The sequence below is a fragment of the Hyla sarda genome, chromosome 4 (assembly GCF_029499605.1).
Source record: "Hyla sarda isolate aHylSar1 chromosome 4, aHylSar1.hap1, whole genome shotgun sequence".
Taxonomy (NCBI): Eukaryota; Metazoa; Chordata; class Amphibia; order Anura; family Hylidae; genus Hyla; species Hyla sarda.
The window spans coordinates 100,149,675-100,172,613 of record NC_079192.1 but is presented as its reverse complement, the minus strand read 5'-3'; the positions used below and the strand labels follow the sequence as shown (position 1 = coordinate 100,172,613).

General features: G+C 42.8%; 1 protein-coding gene across 1 annotated transcript in view; it reads left to right on the top strand.

Annotated features, from left to right (window-relative positions):
• The window catches only part of PLEKHO2 (pleckstrin homology domain containing O2), a 102,370-nt gene extending 98,988 nt beyond the window's left edge, over positions 1 to 3,382 (top strand). Inside the window, exon 6 of the mRNA XM_056571763.1 lies at positions 709 to 3,382. Coding sequence (XP_056427738.1) covers positions 709 to 2,118 — 1,410 coding nt within the window. The 3' untranslated portion in view covers positions 2,119 to 3,382. The remainder of the gene's footprint in view (positions 1 to 708) is intronic.
• The last annotated feature ends 19,557 nt before the right edge of the window (positions 3,383 to 22,939 follow it).

The window sequence follows — 22,939 nt, the reverse complement described above, 5'->3', positions numbered from 1 at the left end:
AACTGTTATGTTGAAAATACAGTCTTATCTGCAGAAATCATGTTACAGAGTTGGAGGAACAGAGCAGATTAATATATCGTTTTGGTGAGGAATAATTCAATATAACTTGTCATACTGGTTATTCTTGTAAATCTCAGCTTATTCTGGATTTAGGAGTGCAGTGGGTGGTCTTACTCAGTTATTGACAGCCGTATATGTATACATATGCACATAGTGTTAGCTGTCAACCGCTGGGCTCATCAGCCTAGAATGAGCAGAGATTTACATGAAGAAATCTAAGAGAACCATTTTCCATAAAACTACAGTTTATATCTGCTCTGCTCCTTTTTACTATAACATACTGCCTGCGGATATGACCCTTATTAGATTTCAATAACATGAGCACTGAGGGCACTCCTGCTTGCAGCGCTAGCCACAGCGGCAATTCTGAACTATTGGCAGGGCCTGCACTTGCCACTTTAAACATTGGCAAGGCCAAATGCAGCCCACAACTATCAAAGAATAGCAACCACTAGTGGCAGATTACCTGATAACTGTAGGCACTTGGCTTTGACACGGTTTGAAGTGGCAAGTTCAGATCCCGTGTGCAATTCTGAACTGCTAGCCATGGCCAGGAGCACAGCATGTAAGAGCACCCTTAAATTTTATATGATTGTGGCATCTTATGCAATAACCACCAGTAATGTTTGGTAATTTGTCTAACTGCAGGTGGCAGATGCGTCTGCTGATGACTCCCTTAGACTTGGCCTGGAAGCTTTAGACACTGGAATTTTAACAATAGTCCCCCCTATCCCTAAAGAAAAGGATGAGGAGCTAAAACCCCAGAAGGAACCAGTAAAGATTCCAATGCCACCCACAACGCAAAACAATCTTCAAATTACAGAGATCCCTAAAGAAAAGGATGAGGAGCTAAAACCCCAGAAGGAACCAGTAAAGATTCCAATGCCACCCACAACGCAAAACAATCTTCAAATTAAAGAGATCCCTAAAGAAAAGGATGAGGAGCTTAAACCTCAGAAGGAACCAGTAAAGATTCCAATGCCACCCACAACGCAAAACAACCTTCAAATTAAAGAGCCTTCTACTTCTGAAACAACAGATAGTAAAGTTCAAGTTCCTCATGCGCCATCTCCACCACCCAAAATCTTGAAAGAAAATGTTTATGCTCGTGAAAAACTTCTGTCTACAAATACAGAGACAGATATGGAAAAGAAGTCAGACCCTGAGACTTCTAATACTCTAAGTGAAGAAAATGGAAGTAAAGAAGTAAGTTCTCCACCAAAACCCCCACCAAAAATTCTGTCAGAAAAAATGAAGATTAAATGGATCGGGTCCGCTTCAGACTTGATGGAAAAGGACAGATCAGCTGAAAAAGGAAGCAAAGAGAACCTGGTGGACTTTGATGATACAGAAAAGGCAGAAAAGATAAGTCCTTGGCAAACAATAATATCTAATGATATAAAAATAGAAGAGGAGGGTCTACATGACAAAAATGAAATGGAGTCAAGTGATGTGGATGATGAACAACATGATACAGATGAAGCGCAGAATGATAGGACAACTGAAGATGCAGAGGAAGAAGAAAAGGACATACTGGGTGAGAGGGACATAATGACAGACAATGCTCAAGAATCATCAGCTAAGTCTCTTCATCTGACTGATACAAGTATGTCTCCGAGATTGTTGAACAAAACACAAGAAAAACCAATCCCAGCAGAAAGGCATTTCATTGAGAGAAAACCCAAGGCATCCTCTATGGGAGACCTATTGTCTGATAGCAGTTTAGACTTTGGAAGCAAAAAGAGTGGATCTATGTTACATCTAAATAAGGACCGACTAAACAAAGTGGAGATGAAGCTGGCATGTGGCAGGCAGAGAGCAGAAACGCTCTTAAACCAGGTTTTAAATGGGCAACATGGAAATACAGAAGAGGGCAATGGGCTGGATGTTAACTCTGCAACACTTCTAAATGAGGTGATGAGAGACCTTCAAGAAGCTTCTGAGGCATTGAAGGAGATCAAGACACCCCAAAATACAATGCCAGAGGGAGTGACTGATAAACAGAAAGAGAATCAGAAGGATTTACTTGCACTCCACAGGAGAACTGTTCATTTCTAGCACTTGTTGGAAAGTAAAAATACTTGTAGATAGTATACAGCACAAATCGCTTCAGCACTTTATCTATAATCAGTCTCTATTTGCACCTTGAGGACTATATAAGCAAATGCTCCTACCCTTCAAGCAACATCTAGTTGATATACAATGGATCTGTCTTTGTTACTTTTCTAAATATCTAATTTAAATGAATCCCAAATGTTTCTTTAAATAATATATAAAGAATACGGTATATGAGCTTTAGATGTGTAATTGGGATAAAAAAAAAAACACAAAATAAACTTTAAATACAATTATAACAATGTATAAGGCTTCATCGACCATCCAGTGCCATAACAGATATGATGGATTCATTATGATTTCTTGATCTTTTCATTGTTTTTTTTTACTTTATGCAATACTGTAAAATAATAAGTGTGAACAAAACCTATAATGACAACATTGCATAATCTAGAACACAAACAAAAATCTGTATTTAAAGGCTCTCTGCACATAAGATCATTCAAGGCAAGTTAGTTATTTTCCTTGTCCCTATATTGTCCTTGATAGCTGAAGATCCAGTATTTATACACTGTAGGCAGTATAAGAGCTATCCGTGCCTACTAGCCTCATTGAGGTTGTCATACGTTCTGTATAAAATATAACTATTCATGTACAACTATAATAAGAGAAAATATGAATATAAAGCTGGAGTTTTATTTATTTGATTACTAAAAGTGTTTTTAATGTACCATATTTTTCGCCGTATAAGACGCACTTTTTCTTCCCCATAACTGGGGGGGGGGGGGAAAGTTGGTGCGTCTTATATGGCGAATACACATTAAAACCCTGTCCTATTGCGGCGGTCCCTGCGGCCATCAATGGCCGGGACCTGCGGCTAATACAGGACATCACCGATCGCGGTGATGCCCTGTATTAACCCTTCAGATGCGGCGATCAAAGCTGACCGCCGCATCTGAAGTGAAAGTGACACTAACCCGGCTGCACCGGGTGGGACCTTACCTCCTCGGTGTCTGCTCCGTGCCGGGATCCCCTGCATGGCCGGCGCTCTCCTTCGTCATCATCACATCGACACGCACGCCGTCCCATCATCCAATAGGAGCGGCATGCGTAACGACGTGATGGCGGCGACGGAGGGCGAGGATACTGGGCAGCAGAGACGTTCCGGAGCTACGGGGACACCCCGGGGACACGGCGACAGCGATGGAGGGCGACATCCAGGGTAGCGGTGACGAATGTTGATGGGTCCGGAGCGGTGGGGACACGTGAGTATTACCTCCTATACCAGTGGTCTTCAACCTGCGGACCTCCAGATGTTGCAAAACTACAATTCCTGGCATGCCCGGACAGCCAACGGCTGTCCGGGCATGCTGGGAGTTGTAGTTTTGCAACATCTGGAGGTCCGCTGGTTGAAGATCACTGTCCTATACTTTACATTGTATTCTAGATTTTCCTCCTTTAAAATTGGGCGTCCTATATGGCAAAAAATACGGTACTTAAAAAATTACTAGAATTTGAAACTGAATTTGCTGCCACTGCAGCATCACTTTACCGCTGTCCCCGCCAGAAACACACTGTAGACATCACATATATTGCTGACGCTGTACATGGGTGAATTGACTACCTGGGAGGAGAGTGATTGGCCACAGTGTCACATACAGTATACAATGCCTTTGATGTCAACACATTAGGTTAGTAAAGTTGTTGTTTTTTTTTTTTTAGCCTAGTTCCAGACTATAGTAAATTTTTTAAAAGTACCAGAAAACACTCACAGTCATTGTTTTAACAGCTTTTATGCATGAGGCCCTAGTGTCATGCGTTGTACCATACATAGCTGTGCAGTATGTTTGTGCTCACCTTGGAAAATGATATGCAGTATATTAACATTCACAGGGATTTCTGGATTATAGTGTTTTAAAGTCAAATTCTCCATTTTCCAGTGAATTGGGGTTGCGCAGTGCAGTTCATAAACCAGCTTGTTCTATGGGCACATGGACTAAAAACTGTTCTTGGTATTGATGAGGTTCCCAAAGGCCAGAACTCCATTGACATCTGTTTTATGACAGCGTATTCCATGGCTTGTGAAATGATGTTATCATAACTATTGTATCATGCCCTGAGGCCAAGAGGGATGGAGCAGTTTAATGTGTTTTACAATGTCTGCCATTGCATCTTGTCTGACTTGTTATTGGTGAGAGACAATCTGAATGGGGGACATTTATCAAAGCATTTAGTTTTTTTTTTTTGCTTAAAATTGTCACAAAAAAGTTGCACTTGCAAATTCTCTCTTTTTTTTTGCGACTTTTTTGATTGTGCAGTGTCCTAAGCAAAAAAATAAAAATATTGCTTACCAAAGCAAAAAGTGACTTGCGGTGGTCAGAGATTTATCAAGTGCGAAAGTCGCAAAAAAGTCGCATTACATGAAAAAAACCTACTAAATTTACTCAAGCGCAGACATAGAGCAGAAAAAGCTACTACCAAAGAAAAAAAAGAAAAATTGCTTAGGTGAAAGAAATTTATCGACAGGCTGAAAGCAGTTGATAAATAAGTCGCACATAAGCAAAAAAATTGTAAGAAAAAAAATTACTAAAAAAAGAATACATAAGCAAACATTGATAAATGTCCCCCAATATGTCTTAGGCTATGTTCACACTGTGTAAAATAAATTAAAAAATATGTCAGAGAAATAGGAAAAAAATACAAAATACAATAATGCAGTGCACAATGAAAGTCAATGAAAAAAATGGCTGCCAGGGCACACACTACAATGTTTAAAAAAGAACATTTCCATTATTGCAACATTGAAATTATGGGAAATATTTTTTAACAGCAGTGTGTGCACTGATATCATTTTTTCCATAAACTTTCTTTGTGCCCATTATAAGATTAAAAAATACGAATATATTTTATTCCTATTTTACGGACATATTTTTACTTTAATTTTACACCGTCTGAACATAGCTTTAATGTGTTAAATCTTGTCTCCATTATCTTGTTGTGTGGGTTTCCTATTATTGTATACAGCTCTATTTAAGACATTCCTATTAGTTGCAAATTGGGACAAATTTATAAATGCGGAAATACTTAAAGGGATTTTTCCAGAATTGACATTAATCACTAGAGGCCCCACCAATCAACTATGTCCTCAGTCCCATGGACTTTAAATACAGCAGCAGTGCACAGAGGCATAACTTGTATAGCTTATGGGCCCTGATACAAAATCTGCAATGGGCTCCATGCGCCAATTATAATGCGAGTGAACATACCCTTAAGGAATTGTATTGTGCAGAAAAAATGTTGTGTGAATGTAAGCCAACATGTTTACTATTGTAAGACCTAGCTCATGCCTTTGTATATATTTTGTCCTCTATAATACTTTACATGTTTAATATTTTTGTAGCTGAAATTGCTGTTCACATACAACAGTCCATGTATTTCCAAAAGACTTGAAAAGGGATAAACATGGTAGAATAATTGTATATAACAACTGCAATGCCATATGGTCATGTTTATACAGTGCTGTATTGGTTCTTTGTTTCTCTTTAGTCAAAACTTTTAAGAAAATTCTAAAGATGAAAATGTAATATCTTTCCTCCTGTGATTGTGGCACTTAAAGGAGTACTCCGGGATGCACCTTTTTTTTTTTTTTACCTGGCCAGAATGCTGACATTAAAAAAAAGTGGACTCACCTTCAGTCGCTCATCTAGTGCCTCTGGTATTCCACTCCTGGACTTTGTTGCAGTCTTCTTCCTGCTTTTTTTGGTCGACTCGTCACACTGTGGCTCAGCTAATCCCAGGCCCCAGCAATGTCCCGCTTTGGCCAGTGATAGGTTAAGTGGCAGTGGGACTTATTAAGCCCCGGCACCAGGAGGAAGGCACAATATATCATTTTGCCACCCAACCTGTCACCGGCCAGAGTGGGAAATCTCTGCGGATGGCAATTAGCTCAGCCACAGTGTGACAACAAAAAGCAGGAAGAAGACCGCAGCGGGGGCCGGGAGCGGGATACTGGAGGCATCAGGGAAACAGTGAGAGGTAAGTCAAGTTTTTTTTTTTATGCCGGAAAAGTAACAAAAAAAGTTGCATACCAGAAAATTCTGGTTACACCATTGTCTTTCACCTTTCCTATGCATCCAAGTAGATGAGATATGGGAAGTTTTCTTTAGATGTGTCCTCATGACATACAGTAGGTCACTAGTTATTAGCAGCAGATGTTGTACAGGAGACTGAGATCTTTATTTAGGCAACACATGATAATATCTAAGACATCAGCACTGGAGATACATCAGTTTTCTCATTTCACGATGCACTTTCCCCTTTGTAATACAACTCATTTTACAGATTTCTTTACAGATTGCCCTGGACTTTGCCTTCCTCTGTACTGGTGCTATGCCCCTATTGATTCACAGAGAAGAAATTTATCAAAGGTTGCTTCTCAGTGCTGCAGCTTATTCCCTCCTCAGTCATACAGCTTTGTACTGGAAACATACAGTATATTATAGGTATACTTGGGCTTTCCCACAACGTAGGCAATGCCTCAATTTCCTACCCTAGCCCTGTATACACCCTGTCTAAACACCCTAGCCAAAGCAATGTGGCTTGTTGAGGTTTCCCCTAATATCCAGCACCTGGGACATACAGTATAATCTGCCAGCTCTCTGTCGTGTATACTAAGCATTTAGTAAGAAAAGAAAATATATGCTTAATCTGATGTTCAACAGAAAATTAGCAACTTCTTTTATGGCCATTGCATTGACTTTTTGTAGTATAATAGTCACATAATAGTTGCATTCTGTGGGACTACATCTGGATAAATATGGAAAAAATTAATACTGGTTTAAAAAAATGTCTACTAAAGTTGCTTGATAGTTGCAAGAAAGTCACATAGAACTCATACATCCCAGGTCTGAAGCCCAGCAAAACATTTTTTGACTACTCACAGAAGCAGAATCACTAATGATACCAGTTGTCTGTTGTGGGGGCACTGCAAAGTCTTCACATGTCAGCTTCCGGGAACCCTTAGTCCATGTTCACATGACGGAATTTCAGAGCGGCAGGTGTTTCTGCTGCAGAAATCTCAATTCCAGTGTCCACAGAAAGACTAGATATTATTTGCCTTTCTTGCTTCCCCTCCACTGCACTTCACTTCCAGGGTTGAGGTCAGGATATAGAATTGCCCAATTAGCCAATCAACGGGCGCAGTAGTGGCAATTGTAATGCTTGTAGGCCTGTTACCTGTGCCCAGTGCCTTCTTTAAAAAAACTAGTTGTGGAGGTTTTAGGAAGGGTGTAGTGTATGTAATCTATGTGATGCAGACTGCTGACCTTCTTTAAGACCTACCGTATTTTTCGCCCTATAGGACTCACCGGCGTATAAGACGCACCCTATTTTTAGGTGCAAAATCTAAAAAATTAAAGATTTTGAACCGGGCATGCTGGGAGTTGTAGTTTTGCAACATCTGGAGGTCCGCAGATTGAAGACCACTGCATAGGAGGTAGTACTCACCTGTCCCCGCCGCTCCGGACCCGTCACCGCTGCCCTGGATGTCGCTCCATCGCTGTCGCCGTGTTCCCGTCGCTCTGCTGCTGGCCTGCTGCTGAACGTCTCTGCTGCCGGCCGGGTATCCTCGCTCACCTTCGCCATCATCACGTCATTACGAACGCTGACACATGTAGGCGACGACGTGATGACGAGGAAAGAGAGCGCCGGCCATACAGGGGATCCCTAAACGGAGAAGACACCGAGGAGGCAGGTAAGGTCCCTCCCGGTGTCCTGTAAGCACTAACCCGGCTATTCAGTCGGGCTGTTCGGGACCGCCGCGGTGAAATCACGGCGGTCCCGAACAGCCCGACTGAACAGCCGGGTTAGTGTCACTTTCCCTTCAGATGCGGCGGTCAGCTTTGATCGCCGCGTCTGAAGGGTTAAAGGACATCTGCAGTGCTGGGCAAAAAAACTTTTTTTTACCTCATTTAATAGGTCTTTGAAAGACCTTTCCAACGATGTCTCCCCCATCAAAATTGGCCCAGTCTTTCTCCCGTTATCAGCACATGAATTACTGAGGACAAGTGAAAGAAAAACTACATCTCCCATCATGCCTTGTGCTTACTTCCTGTAAGCTGCTGCCCTCCCCCTGTTCTATCCCCCCGAGCAAATTATTATATTGTAACGCCCACATCTCCCTTCCCTATGCATACACCCTCCCCTTCTGCTCATCTCCCCCTCCCCATGCTGGCTCCTGTCCAGTGATGAAGCAGCTGCCTCCATGCTCACTGTAGTGTGGGCACTGGAGAGTGGATAGTGAAAGGAAAAATGGTAAAAAAAAAAAAACATAATTGTTTGTCTATAAAACTGTCCTGATAGGGGTCCCTCCATCTTTTTCACAACTACAACTCCAAGCATGCCCAGTTATTTTATATGCTGTTCGGGCATGCTGGGAATTCCAGTGGTGCCTCCAGCTGTTGCAAGACTACAAATCCCAGCATGCCCTGTCAGCTTTCTGCTGTATGTGCATGCTTGGAGTTGCAGAGGTGACTCCAGCTGTTGTAAGACTATACATCCAAGCATGCCGTGTCAGCTTTCTGCTGTTTGAGTGTATAAAGGAGTTGTAGTTCACCAACACCTCTACTGTATCAGGAGACTCCTGGGAGTTGTAGTTCACCAACACCTCTACTGTATCTCTGTAGTCTCCTGGGAGTTGTAGTTCACCAACACCTCTACTGTATCAGGAGACTCCTGGGTGTTGTAGTTCACCAACACCTCTACTGTATCTCTGTAGTCTCCTGGGAGTTGTAGTTCACCAACACCTCTACTGTATCAGGAGACTCCTGGGTGTTGTAGTTCACCAACACCTCTATTGTATCTCTGTAGTCTCCTGGGTGTTGTAGTTCACCAACACCTCTATTGTATCTCTGTAGTCTCCTGGGTGTTGTAGTTCACCAACACCTCTATTGTATCTCTGTAGTCTCCTGGGTGTTGTAGTTCATCAACACCTATATTGTATCTCTGTAGTCTCCTGGGTGTTGTAGTTCACCAACACCTCTATTGTATCTCTGTAGTCTCCTGGGAGTTGTAGTTCACCAACACCTCTATTGTATCTCTGTAGTCTCCTGGGAGTTGTAGTTCACCAACACCTCTATTGTATCTCTGTAGTCTCCTGGGTGTTGTAGTTCATCAACACCTATATTGTATCTCTGTAGTCTCCTGGGAGTTGTAGTTCACAAACACCTCTATTGTATCTCTGTAGTCTCCTGGGAGTTGTAGTTCACCAACACCTCTATTGTATCTCTGTAGTTTCCTGGGGGTTGTAGTTCACCAACACCTCTATCGTATCTCTGTAGTCTCCTGGGAGTTGTAGTTCATCAACACCTATATTGTATCTCTGTAGTCTCCTGGGAGTTGTAGTTCACAAACACCTCTATTGTATCTCTGTAGTCTCCTGGGAGTTGTAGTTCACCAACACCTCTATTGTATCTCTGTAGTCTCCTGGGAGTTGTAGTTCACCAACACCTCTATTGTACCTCTGTAGTCTCCTGGGAGTTGTAGTTCACCAACACCTCTATTGTATCTCTGTAGTCTCCTGGGGGTTGTAGTTCATCAACACCTATATTGTATCTCTGTAGTCTCCTGGGAGTTGTAGTTCACCAACACCTCTATTGTATCTCTGTAGTCTCCTGGGAGTTGTAGTTCACCAACACCTCTATTGTATCTCTGTAGTCTCCTGGGAGTTGTAGTTCACCAACACCTCTATTGTATCTCTGTAGTCTCCTGGGAGTTGTAGTTCACGAACACCTCTATTGTATCTCTGTAGTCTCCTGGGAGTTGTAGTTCATACACCAGTGTTTCCCAACCAGGGTGCCTCCAGATGTTGCAAAACTACTACTCCCAGCATTCCCTGGTTGGGAAACACTGGCATACACACACACATAACAGGGACTACAACTCCCAGCATGTGTCATTCAGTAGTCCCCTCCCACCCCCCTCACACACAGAATCAGTATGATATTTATTCCCTGTAGTCTATACACCACCAGCCCGTGCAGTGTAATATGTCTCCTTCACACACACGTCCTCCCCTCCCTGCTCAGTGGTTTGCTCTGTGTTTCCCCCGTGATAACTTGAATCCTCCCGGTGATAAGTGAGGTCCTATGTAGACAGAGCAGGGGAGGGGGGAGGAGCTGTGGACGTCCTCATTCTCCCCCTGCTTCAATCTTACAGATAGGGGCGTTTCTGAGGATGAGCCTATGGCTGCCTCAGAAAGCACCCGCTCATGCATATGCATAAGCAGGGAGGACCTGACAGAGGCTAGGGGGAGCACAAACACTGCTGGGAGGAAGAGATCTCCGTCCCCAAGATGGCGGCTGCAATGTAATGAATAGGGGACGGACGCAGGACTACTGGGCTATGCTGGCAACTCTAATATCTCAGAAACGGCTGCATATAGGTAAATAGGACTAATTGACTGAATTGTATAACTTTTGTTTGGGGAACATTTGGGCAGGGATTTCTGACCACTACAGTTGTCCTTTAATACAGGGCATCACCGCGATCGGTGATGTCCTGTATTAGCCGCAGGTCCCGGCCGTTGATGGCCCCAGGGACCGCCGCGATAGGGGTGTATCCGCCGTATAAGACGCACTGACTTTTCCCCCCCAGTTTTGGGGAAGAAAAAGTGCGTCTTATACGGCGAAAAATACGGTAAATAGTTTTACGTTCTACAGGGTCCATAGAAGCATTCTATTGGAAACAATGGTGATTCTCTTCCTGCTCTGCATTTGGTTGTCATGCACTCCAGAATAAAAAACGTAGTATTGGATTTTATAAATGAGTGTCGCTCATCTGTTTTTCTTCTGTAAATAGTTTTATCTGTGAGTCTTGCGGTGACTGGTTACCAGGCCTGGCACTGAGTTACACATTCTATTCACATTTGATGCCAGGAGTGGATTTTGGCCCTGGAACTCATTCAGCCAATGCTTGTTCATTTTTGCTGGTTCAGATCCAGTTAAACAGCTGGGGAGACTTCACTAAATGTCTCCGAAGCCTCAACCCTGCCATTGTCACTGTTGGTCCCTTTGGAAATATAGAAACCAGCTATGTTGCTTTAGTTTTTCTTGATGCGATGATCTTGAGTTGTGACTACTAATGAGTCTGTATACATTCAGGGGCTTATGTATATACATAAAGTACGTAAATGGAGAACCGTGTCTGCAAAGCATTTATATGCATATAAAATATTATTTTGTATTGACTATTACTCTGTATAAAAAGCTATTAAAGTTTTTTTCAAAGTAACTTCAATGGTCTGCTTGCTGCCTCTTTTCCTTAGAGTGTTGTCCGATTAGGACCCCATCTGTATACCCTATTAGAGCATATGGACAATATAGAGATGATTCCCTTTATGAGTAGTAAGTTACTAACCAGCTGTGGATCCTAATACATTTTCCCTACAGCAGCTTTTGTAGGGAAAATGAGTAGCTGGCCGCATTATTCCCTAGCAAAAATAGCTGTTTGCTGTGGGTCTTAAAGGGGTACTCCGCTGCACACATCTTATCCCCTATCCAAAGGATAGAGGATAAGATGTTAGATCGCGGGGTCCCGCCACTGGGGACCCCCGTGATCTCCGGGCTGGCAGCTGTGATGTCCAGAACACCAAAGCTTGCAGCTTCTGCGTTTGTGATGTCACGCCATGTCCCCTTCATTCATGTCTGTGGAAGGAGGTATGACGGCTAGTACAGAGCTGTCACGCCTCCTCCCGTAGACTTGAATGGAGCGGGCATGACAGCCTGCATCGCCAGTTATTGGGCATGGAGCAGAGTTCGCTCCCTGACCCAAATGATAGGGGTGCCGTGCCGGAGATTGCGGGGTCCCCTGCAGCGGGACCCTCGAGATCTAACAACTTATCCCCTAACCTTTGTATAGGGGATAAGATGTGTGCAGCGGAGTACCCCTTTAAGAACTGGTCACAGATGGGCTATAAGAATAAAAGAGATTACTGTATCGCATTGACTGCACACATTTGGTAATGCCCTTGTATGATGTTTTTATTGTATTCATGTGCAGCTTTTAATAAAGAATATATTTTATTTTATTTATTTTAATTAGAATTGAGACGTGGTGGTAAGAAGAAAATGTGAACCACCATAAAGTCAAAGTCAACTGCAGAGTCATGCGCAGAAGGTTATATGGTGGAGCTTTGTGCTAGGAAGATGTAGGCATTCTGTTCACCACCTTATGTTGCTCTGTAAAGCATTACATTTAAAGGGTACCTCTCATCAAATAAACTTTTGATATATTTTAGATTAATGAATGTTGAATAACTTTCCAATAGCATGTTAATGAAAAATATGCTTCTTTCTATTGTATTTTTCCCGATCAGTCCTGGCAGCAAGCATTTCTGACTCATGCTGGAGTCCTAAACACTCAGAGCTGCCAGCCTGCTTTGTTCACAGCCAAACAGGCTGTGAACAAAGCAGGCTGGCAGCTCTGAGTGTTCTCCTTTGTGAACAAAGCAGACTGGCAGCTCGTAGTGTTTAGGACTCCAGCATGAGTCTGAAATGCTTGCTGCCAGGACTGGTAGGGAGACCCCTAGTGGTCATTTCTTCAAAGTGGAAAATTAAATAGAAAGAAGCATATTTTTTAATAACATGCAATTGTAAAGTTATTCTGCATACATTAATCTATAATATATCAAAAGTTTACAACATCTCTATAATACAGGGTTCCATAGAAAATGGCATGTAAAATACAGAAGAAAATAAACCTATGTAGTCAGAAGCATAAGGATGTACAGTAGAACCTCCGAAAAAAAAAGTTATGGGTGTCCTCCTATGGTTGTAAGTACCACCAAGATTCTACAGAGCCACAATATGGTTAAATCAACTGGTGCCAGAAAGTTAAACAGATTTGTAAATTACTTCTATTAAAAAATCTTAATTCTTCCAATACATTTTATGGGCTGTATACTAAAGAGGAAATGCTTTTCTTTTTGGATTTCTCATTACCACAGTGCTCTCTGCTGACCTCTGCTGTCCATTTTAGGAACTGTCCAGAGCAGCATATGTTTGCTATGAGGATTTTCTCCTGCTCTGGACAGTTCCAAAAATGGACAGCAGAGGTCAGTAGAGAGTACTGTGGTCGTGTCATCAGAGAAATCCAAAAAGAAAAGCATTTCCTCTATAGTATACAGCCACTAATAAGTTCTGGAAGGATTAAGATTTTTTAATAGAAGTAATTTACAAATCTGTTTAACTTTCTGGCACCAGATGATTTAAAAAATAAAAAAAAAGTCTTCCACGGGAGTACCCCTTTAAATGTTTGAGCCTTTAGGTTATTTCTCCTACCTCTAAACCTCCTGTACACTCCTGGGTTTCTGTAGTGCAGATATCGCCTTTGTTACTCCTACTCATCATGGACTACTCTGGGTTTTTTTTTATGCCAATAAAAGCACTGAAAGCTTGGTGATACCACAGAGCCATGCATTTATGGAAATATTGGTTTGAAAGAGATCAGGATCAGGGGAAATTACCAATGTTACAGAGCATATTGCTTTTAACCTCTTAAGGACTCAGGGCGTACCTGTACGCCCTGAGCCCGGTGTTTAAAACAGGCTCACGCCGTGACCCCGCATCACACCGGGTCGGTCCTGGCTGCTAGTCATAGCCTGGACCCTGGGCTAATAGCGGTGGCACCGATCGTTGCGCCGCGCGCTATTAACCCTTCAGATGCGGTGATCAAAGTTGTTCGCCGCATTTGAAAGTGAAAGTAAACGCTTCCCGGCAGCTCAGTCGGCCTGATCGGGACATCGCGATAAAATCGCGATGTCCCGATCAGCTAAGACGCCAGCGGAGACCCCCTTACCTTGCTCCGTCGCGTCCGATTGGCGTTTGATTGCTCCAAGCCTGAGATACAGGCTTGAGCAATCGAGCCCCTATCTCGCTGATCCATGCAAAGCTATGGCTTTGCAGGGATCAGGGTAAAAGATCAGTGTGTGCAGTGTTATAGCCCCCTATGGGAGCTTTAACACTGCAAAAAAAAAGTGAAAAAAAAATTAACAAAGGTCATTTAACCCCTTCCCTAATAAAAGTTTGAATCACCCCCCTTTTCCCATAAAAAAAACTGTGTTAATAAAAATAAACATGTGGTATCGCCGCGTGCGTAAATGTCCGAACTATAAAAATATATCGTTAATTAAACCGCTCGGTCAATGGCATATGCGCCCAAAAATTCCAAAGTCCAACATAGCGTATTTTTGGTCACTTTTTATATCATAAAAAGAAATGAATAAAAAGCGATCAAAAAGTCCAATCAATGCAAAAATAGTACCGATAAAAACTTCAGAACACGGCGCAAAAAATGAGCCCTCATACCGGCCCATACGCGGAAAAATAAAAAAGTTATAGGGGTCAGAAAATGACAATTTTAAACATATACATTTTCCTGCATGTAGTTATAATTTTTTTCAGAAGTACGACAATATCCAACCTATATAAGTAGGGTATGATTTTAACCGTATGGACCTACAGAATAAAGAGAAGGTGTTATTTTTACTGAAAAATGCACTGCGTTGAATCGGTGGCGCAAAAAATTAACCATCATATGGAATTTTATTTGCAAAATTAAAAGCGTTATGATTTTTATAAGGTGATGAGGAAAAAATGAAAATGCAAAAACGGAAAAACGCTGAGTCCTTAAGGGGTTAAAGGGGTACTCCATGGGAAACTATTTTTTCAAATCAACTGGTGCTGGAAAGTTAAACAGATTTGTAAATTACTTCTATAAAAAAAATCTTAATCCTTTCAGTACTTATCAGCTGCTGTATGCTACAGAGGAAGTTGTCAAGTTTTTTCAGTCAGACCACAGTGCTCTCTGCTGACACCCCTGTGGAACTGTCCAGTGTAGGAGCAAATCCCCATAGCGAATCTCTCCTGCTCTGGACAGTTCCTGACATGGACAGAGGTGTCAGCAGAGAGCACTGTGGTCAGACAGAAAAGAACATCACAATTTCCTCTGGAGCACAAAGCAACTAATAATTACTGTAAAGATTAATATTTTTTTTTATAGAAGTAATTTACAAATCTCAGAAAAAGAATGATGGTGCTCAAAGTTACATGGATATAATATCTCAAGTATGTGTTTATTAAAAATAACAATATAAAATACATAAAATATATAGCCATCTGAAAAGCCACAGGGCCCTTGTGGCTGACCTCTAGCTATATAAAAATAATGATTAAAACATGAAATAATGATACTAATAATGGGAAATAGGTAAAAGATATAGTGCAGAGGGAACTGCTGCTGAAATCAAGTGTAAAAAAAATCTAAAAATCCAATATTAAAGTTAGTAGGGCATTGTGCCACTTGTAGTCCGTGCACATAAATGTTTTACACTTTCAGGTGATTATACATTCTGATGTCCTCACAAGATGAATAGCGCTAATTCCAGCAAGGAATTTGGTAATGCACTTTGCTCCGGCAATTGATAGTTAGAAATAATGTCACAGTATATAGTGCGGCGGTGCTGTCCACCTCTCACCTATCCCACCGATCACGAGAGACGGGACAGTGGATCGATGCGGTGCAATCCTGCAGCTCTTGGAGTTGACAACACAATTCCGATGTCACGGGCTATGTAAGTTGTTTCTTGCTGATCTTCTGCAGCAGCTTGCAGGTACTGTCAGCTGTATGATCCTCGGACACGTGTGGACCTCTGCTCTGCGGCAGGTATAAGTAGCCCCGGTGTCCTCGTGTCTTTGAGCGTGAGGGGTGCTTGATTGACAGGGCACTATCTGTCCAAGGCACCTGTAGCTGTATGCTGGGCAGCAGCAGACCTCACTGGGCAATGATGAAATACGATTAATATTCAGGCTGGACTAGTTTCAGGATCGCCATAGATCCTTTCTTCAGCAGCTATAGTAATGGCCAAAGAACCTGTTTTTCTGCTTTATGTGAGGAAAGTAGGTGGAGCCTAAGCCACAAGGTGGGGCATTAGGGGATAATAGTCTTAGAAAGGGCTCTTTTTTCTCTTTTTGAACTTCTTGCAAGAGGGGAGCATCTGATCCTCAACACCATAGCCTGGGATTTATAAGTATATTGCTGTATAGGGGATAAGATATCTGATCGCCGGGGGCCTGCCGCTGGGACCCCCCCCCCCACGATCTCCTGGCATCACCCGCATTATGTGTGAAGCTGCATCTCCAGGCTTGGAAACCAGAAGTTTTCGCTACTGGAGACATGACGTAACTCCACGCCCCCCTCGTGACACGCCCCCTCCAGTCATGTCCATCATGGGGGGGGGGTGTGTAACGGCCGTTAGGCCCCCTCCCATAGACATGAAGGGAGGGGGTGTGACATCACGTCACGAGGGGGGCAGGGAGTTACATCACGTCTCCAGCCCCAAAAACTTCCGGTTTCCGAGCCTGGAGATGCAGCTCCGCACATAATCCGGGTGCTGCAGGGAGATTGCGGGGGGTCCCAGCAGCAAATCCCCGTAGCAAACCTATTCTGCTCTGGACAGTTCCTGGCATGGATCGAGGTGTCAGCCGAGAGCACTGTTGTCAGGCAGAAAAGAAATACTCAACTTCCTCTGTGGTATATAGCAGCTGATAAGTACTACAAGGATTAAATAAAAGTAATTAACAAATCTTGAAAAAGAGCAAATAGTCGGCACCACTACCCCTGTGATTCACTCCTATAACTTGAGGGTCTGAAGAAGCGTGATACACACGCGCAACAGCTGTCACCCAGTCTTTTGCTGATGAGCTGAGTACTACCTGCAATGTCCGTGCTCCATGTTACTGCACCGTTGAATAAAAGAAATTGCACAGTATCCTGGTGAGTGACGTCCCTGCTTTTTCTTATCTTCGTTGATTAATTAACAAATCTGTTCAACTTTCTGGAGCCAGTTGATATGAAAATAAATTTTTTCCACTGGAGTTCCCCTTTAACTTTTAGCTACAATTCCTGGACACAACCATAATTTAAAAAAAAATGACTATAAAAACATCTACCACAAACCAACAGGTCTTCCAGCATATCTCAAATAGAACAGCTTTTATCCAAACCACATAAAGAAGTCTGTCATCTACAGCCAAGATATATTCAGATTTGTTCCACAATAAAAACAACACCTGCTATCTCTGAGAAACATTTTTACAACATGGCTCCCATTCACTGGTTACTGATGAACAGATCCACACAGCCACGAGTAAGGGAGTCAGCCCCCAAAACGTCCTGGCATCACTGGTGGAGAGCATTCAGTAGGGCCAAGGACTGCAGCTTCCCACTATCATTATCTACCTTTATGTATTTAAAGATGCTGTGTATGAATTGAAGGGGAAAAAAAGAAAAAGTGAAGCGTTACTTCTTCTGAAGCATTAGTTAATGCCTTTATGGTATTTACTATCTGAGCTAATCGGTTTAACCGCTGTTACTGTCCTCAGCCAATAGCTTACCAAGATAAGACAATGGCTGAGCCGGCAGGTCCTACAACGTTCATCTCAGAAGCAGGAAGAATAGAGAAGACTGGGTGACCAGAGGGAGGCAAATGGGAGCAGAGAATTGGGGCTAGGTAAGTATGGTTTTTTTTTTCTATTTTCCCCGGATGCCCCAGCACCATAAACATTTTTGATAGCACCTTTAACACAAGGGCTCAAGCTACCATCTAGATTTATGGCCCTATACATAGACACACTTTACAACTCACAGCAGACAGGCCCCACGAAAATATTATGTATGCATGTATCACTACATACACATACAGAAAAGAGAGAAATTAATAATTTGATGCATTTTAGGTATTTGTAAGAGCTGCCTGTTATGACACTGACCTCCTGCTCTACGACAGGAAGGTGCGACTATCCCTCATCCTGTGTGTAGTTGGTGCAGCCCAGCAATAGAATCCCCCCTCCCTCCCAACAGCATATTACTGCCAAAACCATCTGATAAACAGCAGTTCTGTGTCTGCGTTGCCAGAAGATGGAGAGACACTAACAATAAGGCTTTATGCTGGAGCAAGGACACAGGCTTTACACCAGAAGCTCAGCAGAAAAATGTTTCATTCTGTCAACATGGCAATACAATGTGACCATCTCAGTCATAGATTTTCTTTTATATAGAATTTTTCATGTTGTATGAAATGTCCTATTAAATATGTAGTCATTCAGATCCAAGGTAAACCTTAGAAGGCTAAATCGGGTTGTCTGGATTAGAAAATCTTATCCAATTAGGGCATTCAATAGTTAATGTAATAGTGGTCATGCCTGGGTGTTACATGGAAAGATGATTTAAAGAGAATTTTGTTTTTCACTTGTGAGAAAATAGGAAAAAAAATAAATGGGCACTGTCAGAATAAAAAAAAACGTTTATATGTTGTACATCTTGACAAAATATTAAAGGGGTACTCTGGTACTGAACAACTTCATTGGTGAGTAGAGACGGACTTGAACATGCCCCTTCCTGAGCGTGTTCAAGCCCGCTAAACACATAAGACATGTAAAGCATCTGGATGACCTAAAGAGTAACATAATTAAGTAATAACATTTTTTCTGTGCTATGACAGGTATGCTTTAACCTTTTAAGGATGCAGGGCATACCTGTACACCCTGCGCTGGGTCCCGCCGTGACACCGTGTCATACCGGGTCGGTCCCGGCGGCTAATGATAGCCGGGACCCTGGGCTAATAGCGTGCGGCACCAATCGTTGTGCCGAGTGCTATTAACCCTTGATCGCTGCTTCTAAAATGAAAGTAAAAGCTTCCCGGCAGCTCAGTCGGGCTGATCACGATAAAATCACGATGTCCTGATCAGCTAGCACGCGAGCAGAGGTCCCCTCACCTGTCTCCGTTGCATCCGATCGGCGATTGATTGCTCCAAGCCTGAGATTCAGGCTTGAGCAATCGACCGCCTATAACACTGATCAATGCAAAGATATGGCTTTGCAGTGAACAGTGTAAAAGATCAGTGTGTGCAGTGTTATAAGTTTGAATCACCCTCCTTTTCCCATAAAAAAAAAAACCAGTGTAAATAAAAATAAACATATGTGGTATCGCCGCGTGCGGAAATGTCCAAATTACCCTTTTCCCATAAAAAAAAAACTGTGTAAATAAAAATAAACATATGTGGTATCTCCACGTGCGGAAATGTCCAAATTACGGTACGGTCAATGGTGTACGTGCAAAAAAATTCTTAAGTCCAAAATAGCGTATTTTTGGTCACTTTTTATGTCATGAAAAAATGAATAAAAAGAGATCAAAAAGTCTGATCAATACAATCATGGTACAGATAAAAACTTCAGATCACGGCGCAAAAAATGAGCCCTTATACCAGGGCGTATACGGAAAAATAAAAGTTATAGGGGTCAGAAGATGAAAATTTTTAACGTATCAATTTTCCTGCATGTATTTAGGATTTTTTTCAGAAGTACGAAAAATTAAACCTATATAAGTAGGGTATCATATTAACCGTATGGACCTACAGAATAAAGATAAGGTGTCATTTTTACCGAAATATGCACTGCGTAGAAATGAAAGCCCCCAAAAATTTGATACTGTATCTAATAAAGATTTCATATATTTTATTAAAATCCTTAAAATTAAATTTAGTAAAATCCTTGTTTATATATATTTTCATCGATTCTATGCTTTGGTATGCCTTTATTTCATATTCAGAACTTTATGTTTTTTTTGGATCCACTCCTGAATCAGAAAATTAAAGGGGTAGGGGATAAAATGTCTGATTGCAGGGGTCCCGCCGCTGGGGACCCCCGCAATCTCCCTGCTGCACCCAGCATTCGTTTATAGCATCAGGTGCAGCGCTGGAGGCTCGTGACATCACGGCCACGCCCCCTAAATGCAAGTCTATGGGAGGGGGCATGATGGCCGTCACTCCCCCTGCCATAGACTTGCATTGAGGGGGCATGGCTGTGATGTCATGAGCAGGGCGTGGCCATGACATCACGAGCCTCCGCCCCGCCAGTCATCCAGCACGGAGCAAAGTTCGCTCTGTGCACTGGATGTCTGGGGTGCCACAGCCAAGATAACGGGGGTCCCCAGTGGCGGGACCCCCATGATCAGACATCTTATCGCTTATACTTTGGATAGGGGATAAGATGTCTAGGGGCGGAGTACCCCTTTAAGTGACTTTGACAAGTTATATATATATATATATATATATATATATATATATATATACTAGCTGAGTACCCGGCGTTGCCTGGTTTTTCCTTCCTAATCCTTGTTGTGGAGGAAAATCAACAGAGGAGGAAGCTTTTGTCTTCATATCCTGTCCTCATATATTGTTGTCACATCCAAACCCCATATCCTGTCCTCATATCCCGACCTCCTATCCCAACCTCCTATCCCGTCCTCCTATCTCGACCTCCTATCCCAACCTCCTATCCCCTCCTCCTATCCCATCCTCCTATAACATCCACCTATCCCGTCCTACTATCCTGTCCTCCTATCTCGACCTCCTATCCCGCCCTCCTATACCTTCCTCTGTTCCTGTCCTCATATCTCATCCTCCTATCCTGCCCTCCTGTCCCGTCCTACTATCCCGTCCTCCTATCTCGACTGCCTATCCAGACCTCCTATCTCGACCTCCTATCCCGACTTCCTATCCCGACCTTCTATCCCATCCTGATATCTCGACCTCCTATCTTGACCTTCTATCCCGTCCTCATATCCCGACCTCCTATCCCGTCCTCCTTTCCCATCCTCTTATCTCGACCTCCTATTTTGATCTTCTATCCCGTCTTCATATCCTAAACTCCTATCCCGTCATCATATCTTGTCCTCCTATCTCGACCTCCTATTGACCTCCTATCTCGACCTCCTATCTTGACCTCCTATCCCGTCCTCATATCTTGACCTCCTATCTCGACCTCCTATCTCGAACTCCTATCCCGACCTCCTATCCTGACCTCCTATCCCGTCCTCCTTTCCCGTCCTCATATCTTGACCTCCTATCTGGAACTCCTATCCTGACCTCCTATCCCGTCCTCATATGCCGTCCTCATATCCCATCTTCCTATCTCGACCTCCTATCACGACCTCCTATCTCAACCTTCTATCCCGACCTCCTATCCCGACCTCCTATCCCGTCCTCATATTCCGTAATATGTGTACCAGGTATTGAAATATCTCCAGCTGAATGGAAGTTATGCTGGAACATACATTTTCCATTGATTTGCATGGGACTATAAACAAAAACCCCAAGCCTCACAAATGGGGGTGGTTAAGGGTTAAATTAACTATCCTATATTTTAAGTGGACATATAAGTAACATGTGACCAAGTATTATCGAAATAACTCCAGCCGTTTGGAAGTTATGCAGTAACATATATTTCCCATAGACTTGCATGGGACTGTAAGGGTTAAATTACCTATCCTATGTTTGTTGTTGACATATGTGTCAACATGTGTGCCAAGTTTCATGTTAATATCTTTAGATGTTTGGACGTGATGCTGGAACATACACACACACTTACATACATACACACACATTGAGTTTTATATATATACTAGCTGAGTACCCGGCATTGCCCGGTTTTTCCTTCCTAATTCTTGTTGGGTAGGAAAATAAACAACGGAGGAAGCTTTTGACTTCATATCCCGTCCTCATATATTCTTGTAATATCCCGACCTCCTATCCCGTCATCATATCCTGACCTCCTATCCCGATCTCCTATCCCGATCTCCTATCCCGACCTCCTATCCCGACCTACTATCCCGTCCTCCTATCCCGTCCTCCTATCCTGTCCTCCTTTCCCCTCCTCATATCTCGACCTCCTTTCCCGTCCTCCTATCTCGACCTCCTTTCCCGTTCTCCTATCTCGACCTCCTTTCCCGTCCTCCTTTCCCATCCTCCTATCCAGTCCTCCTATCCCGTCCTCCTATCCCGTCCGCCTATCCCGTCCTCCTATCCCATCGATCTATCCCGTCCTCCTATCCCGTCCCCTATCTCGACCTCCTATCCCGACCTCCTATCCCGATCTCCTATCCCGATCTCCTATCCCGACCTTCTATCCAGTCCTCCTATCCCTTCCTCCTATCTTGACCTCCTATCCCGGTCCTCCTATCCCGGTCCTCCTATCCCGTCCTCCTATCCCGACGTCCTATCCCGACCCGTAACATGTGTACCAGTTATCGAAATATCTCCAGCCGTTTGGAAGTTATGCAGTAACATATATTTCCAATAGACTTGTATGGGACTTTAAACATAAACCTCGCCCCTGGCAAATGGGGGTGAGTAAGGGTTAAATCACCTACCCTATGTTTGTTGTTGACATATAAGTAACATGTGTGCCGAGTTTCATGTTAATATCTTTAGCCGTTTGGACGTGATTCTGGAACATACACACATACATACATACACACACACACTCGTTGAGTTTTATATATATACTAGCTGAGTACCCGGCGTTGCCCGGTTTTTCCTTCCTAATCCTTGTTGGGGAGGAAAATAAACAAAGGAGGAAGCTTTTGACTTCATATCCCGTCCTCATATATTGTTGTCATATCCCGACCTCCTATCCTGTCATCATATCCCGACCTCTTATCCCGTCCTCCTTTCCCGTCCTCCTATCTCGACCTCATTTCCCGTCCTCCTTTCCTGTCCTCCTATCTCGACCTCCTTTCCCGTCCTCCTTTCCAGTCCTCCTATTCCGTCCTGGGAACATACACACATACATACATACATACATACACACACGTTGAGTTTTATATTATATATATATATATATATATATATATATATATATATATATATATATATATATGTATTATGACCATTAATACAGGAAACCAGATAAACTAGTAAATGTACTTTTG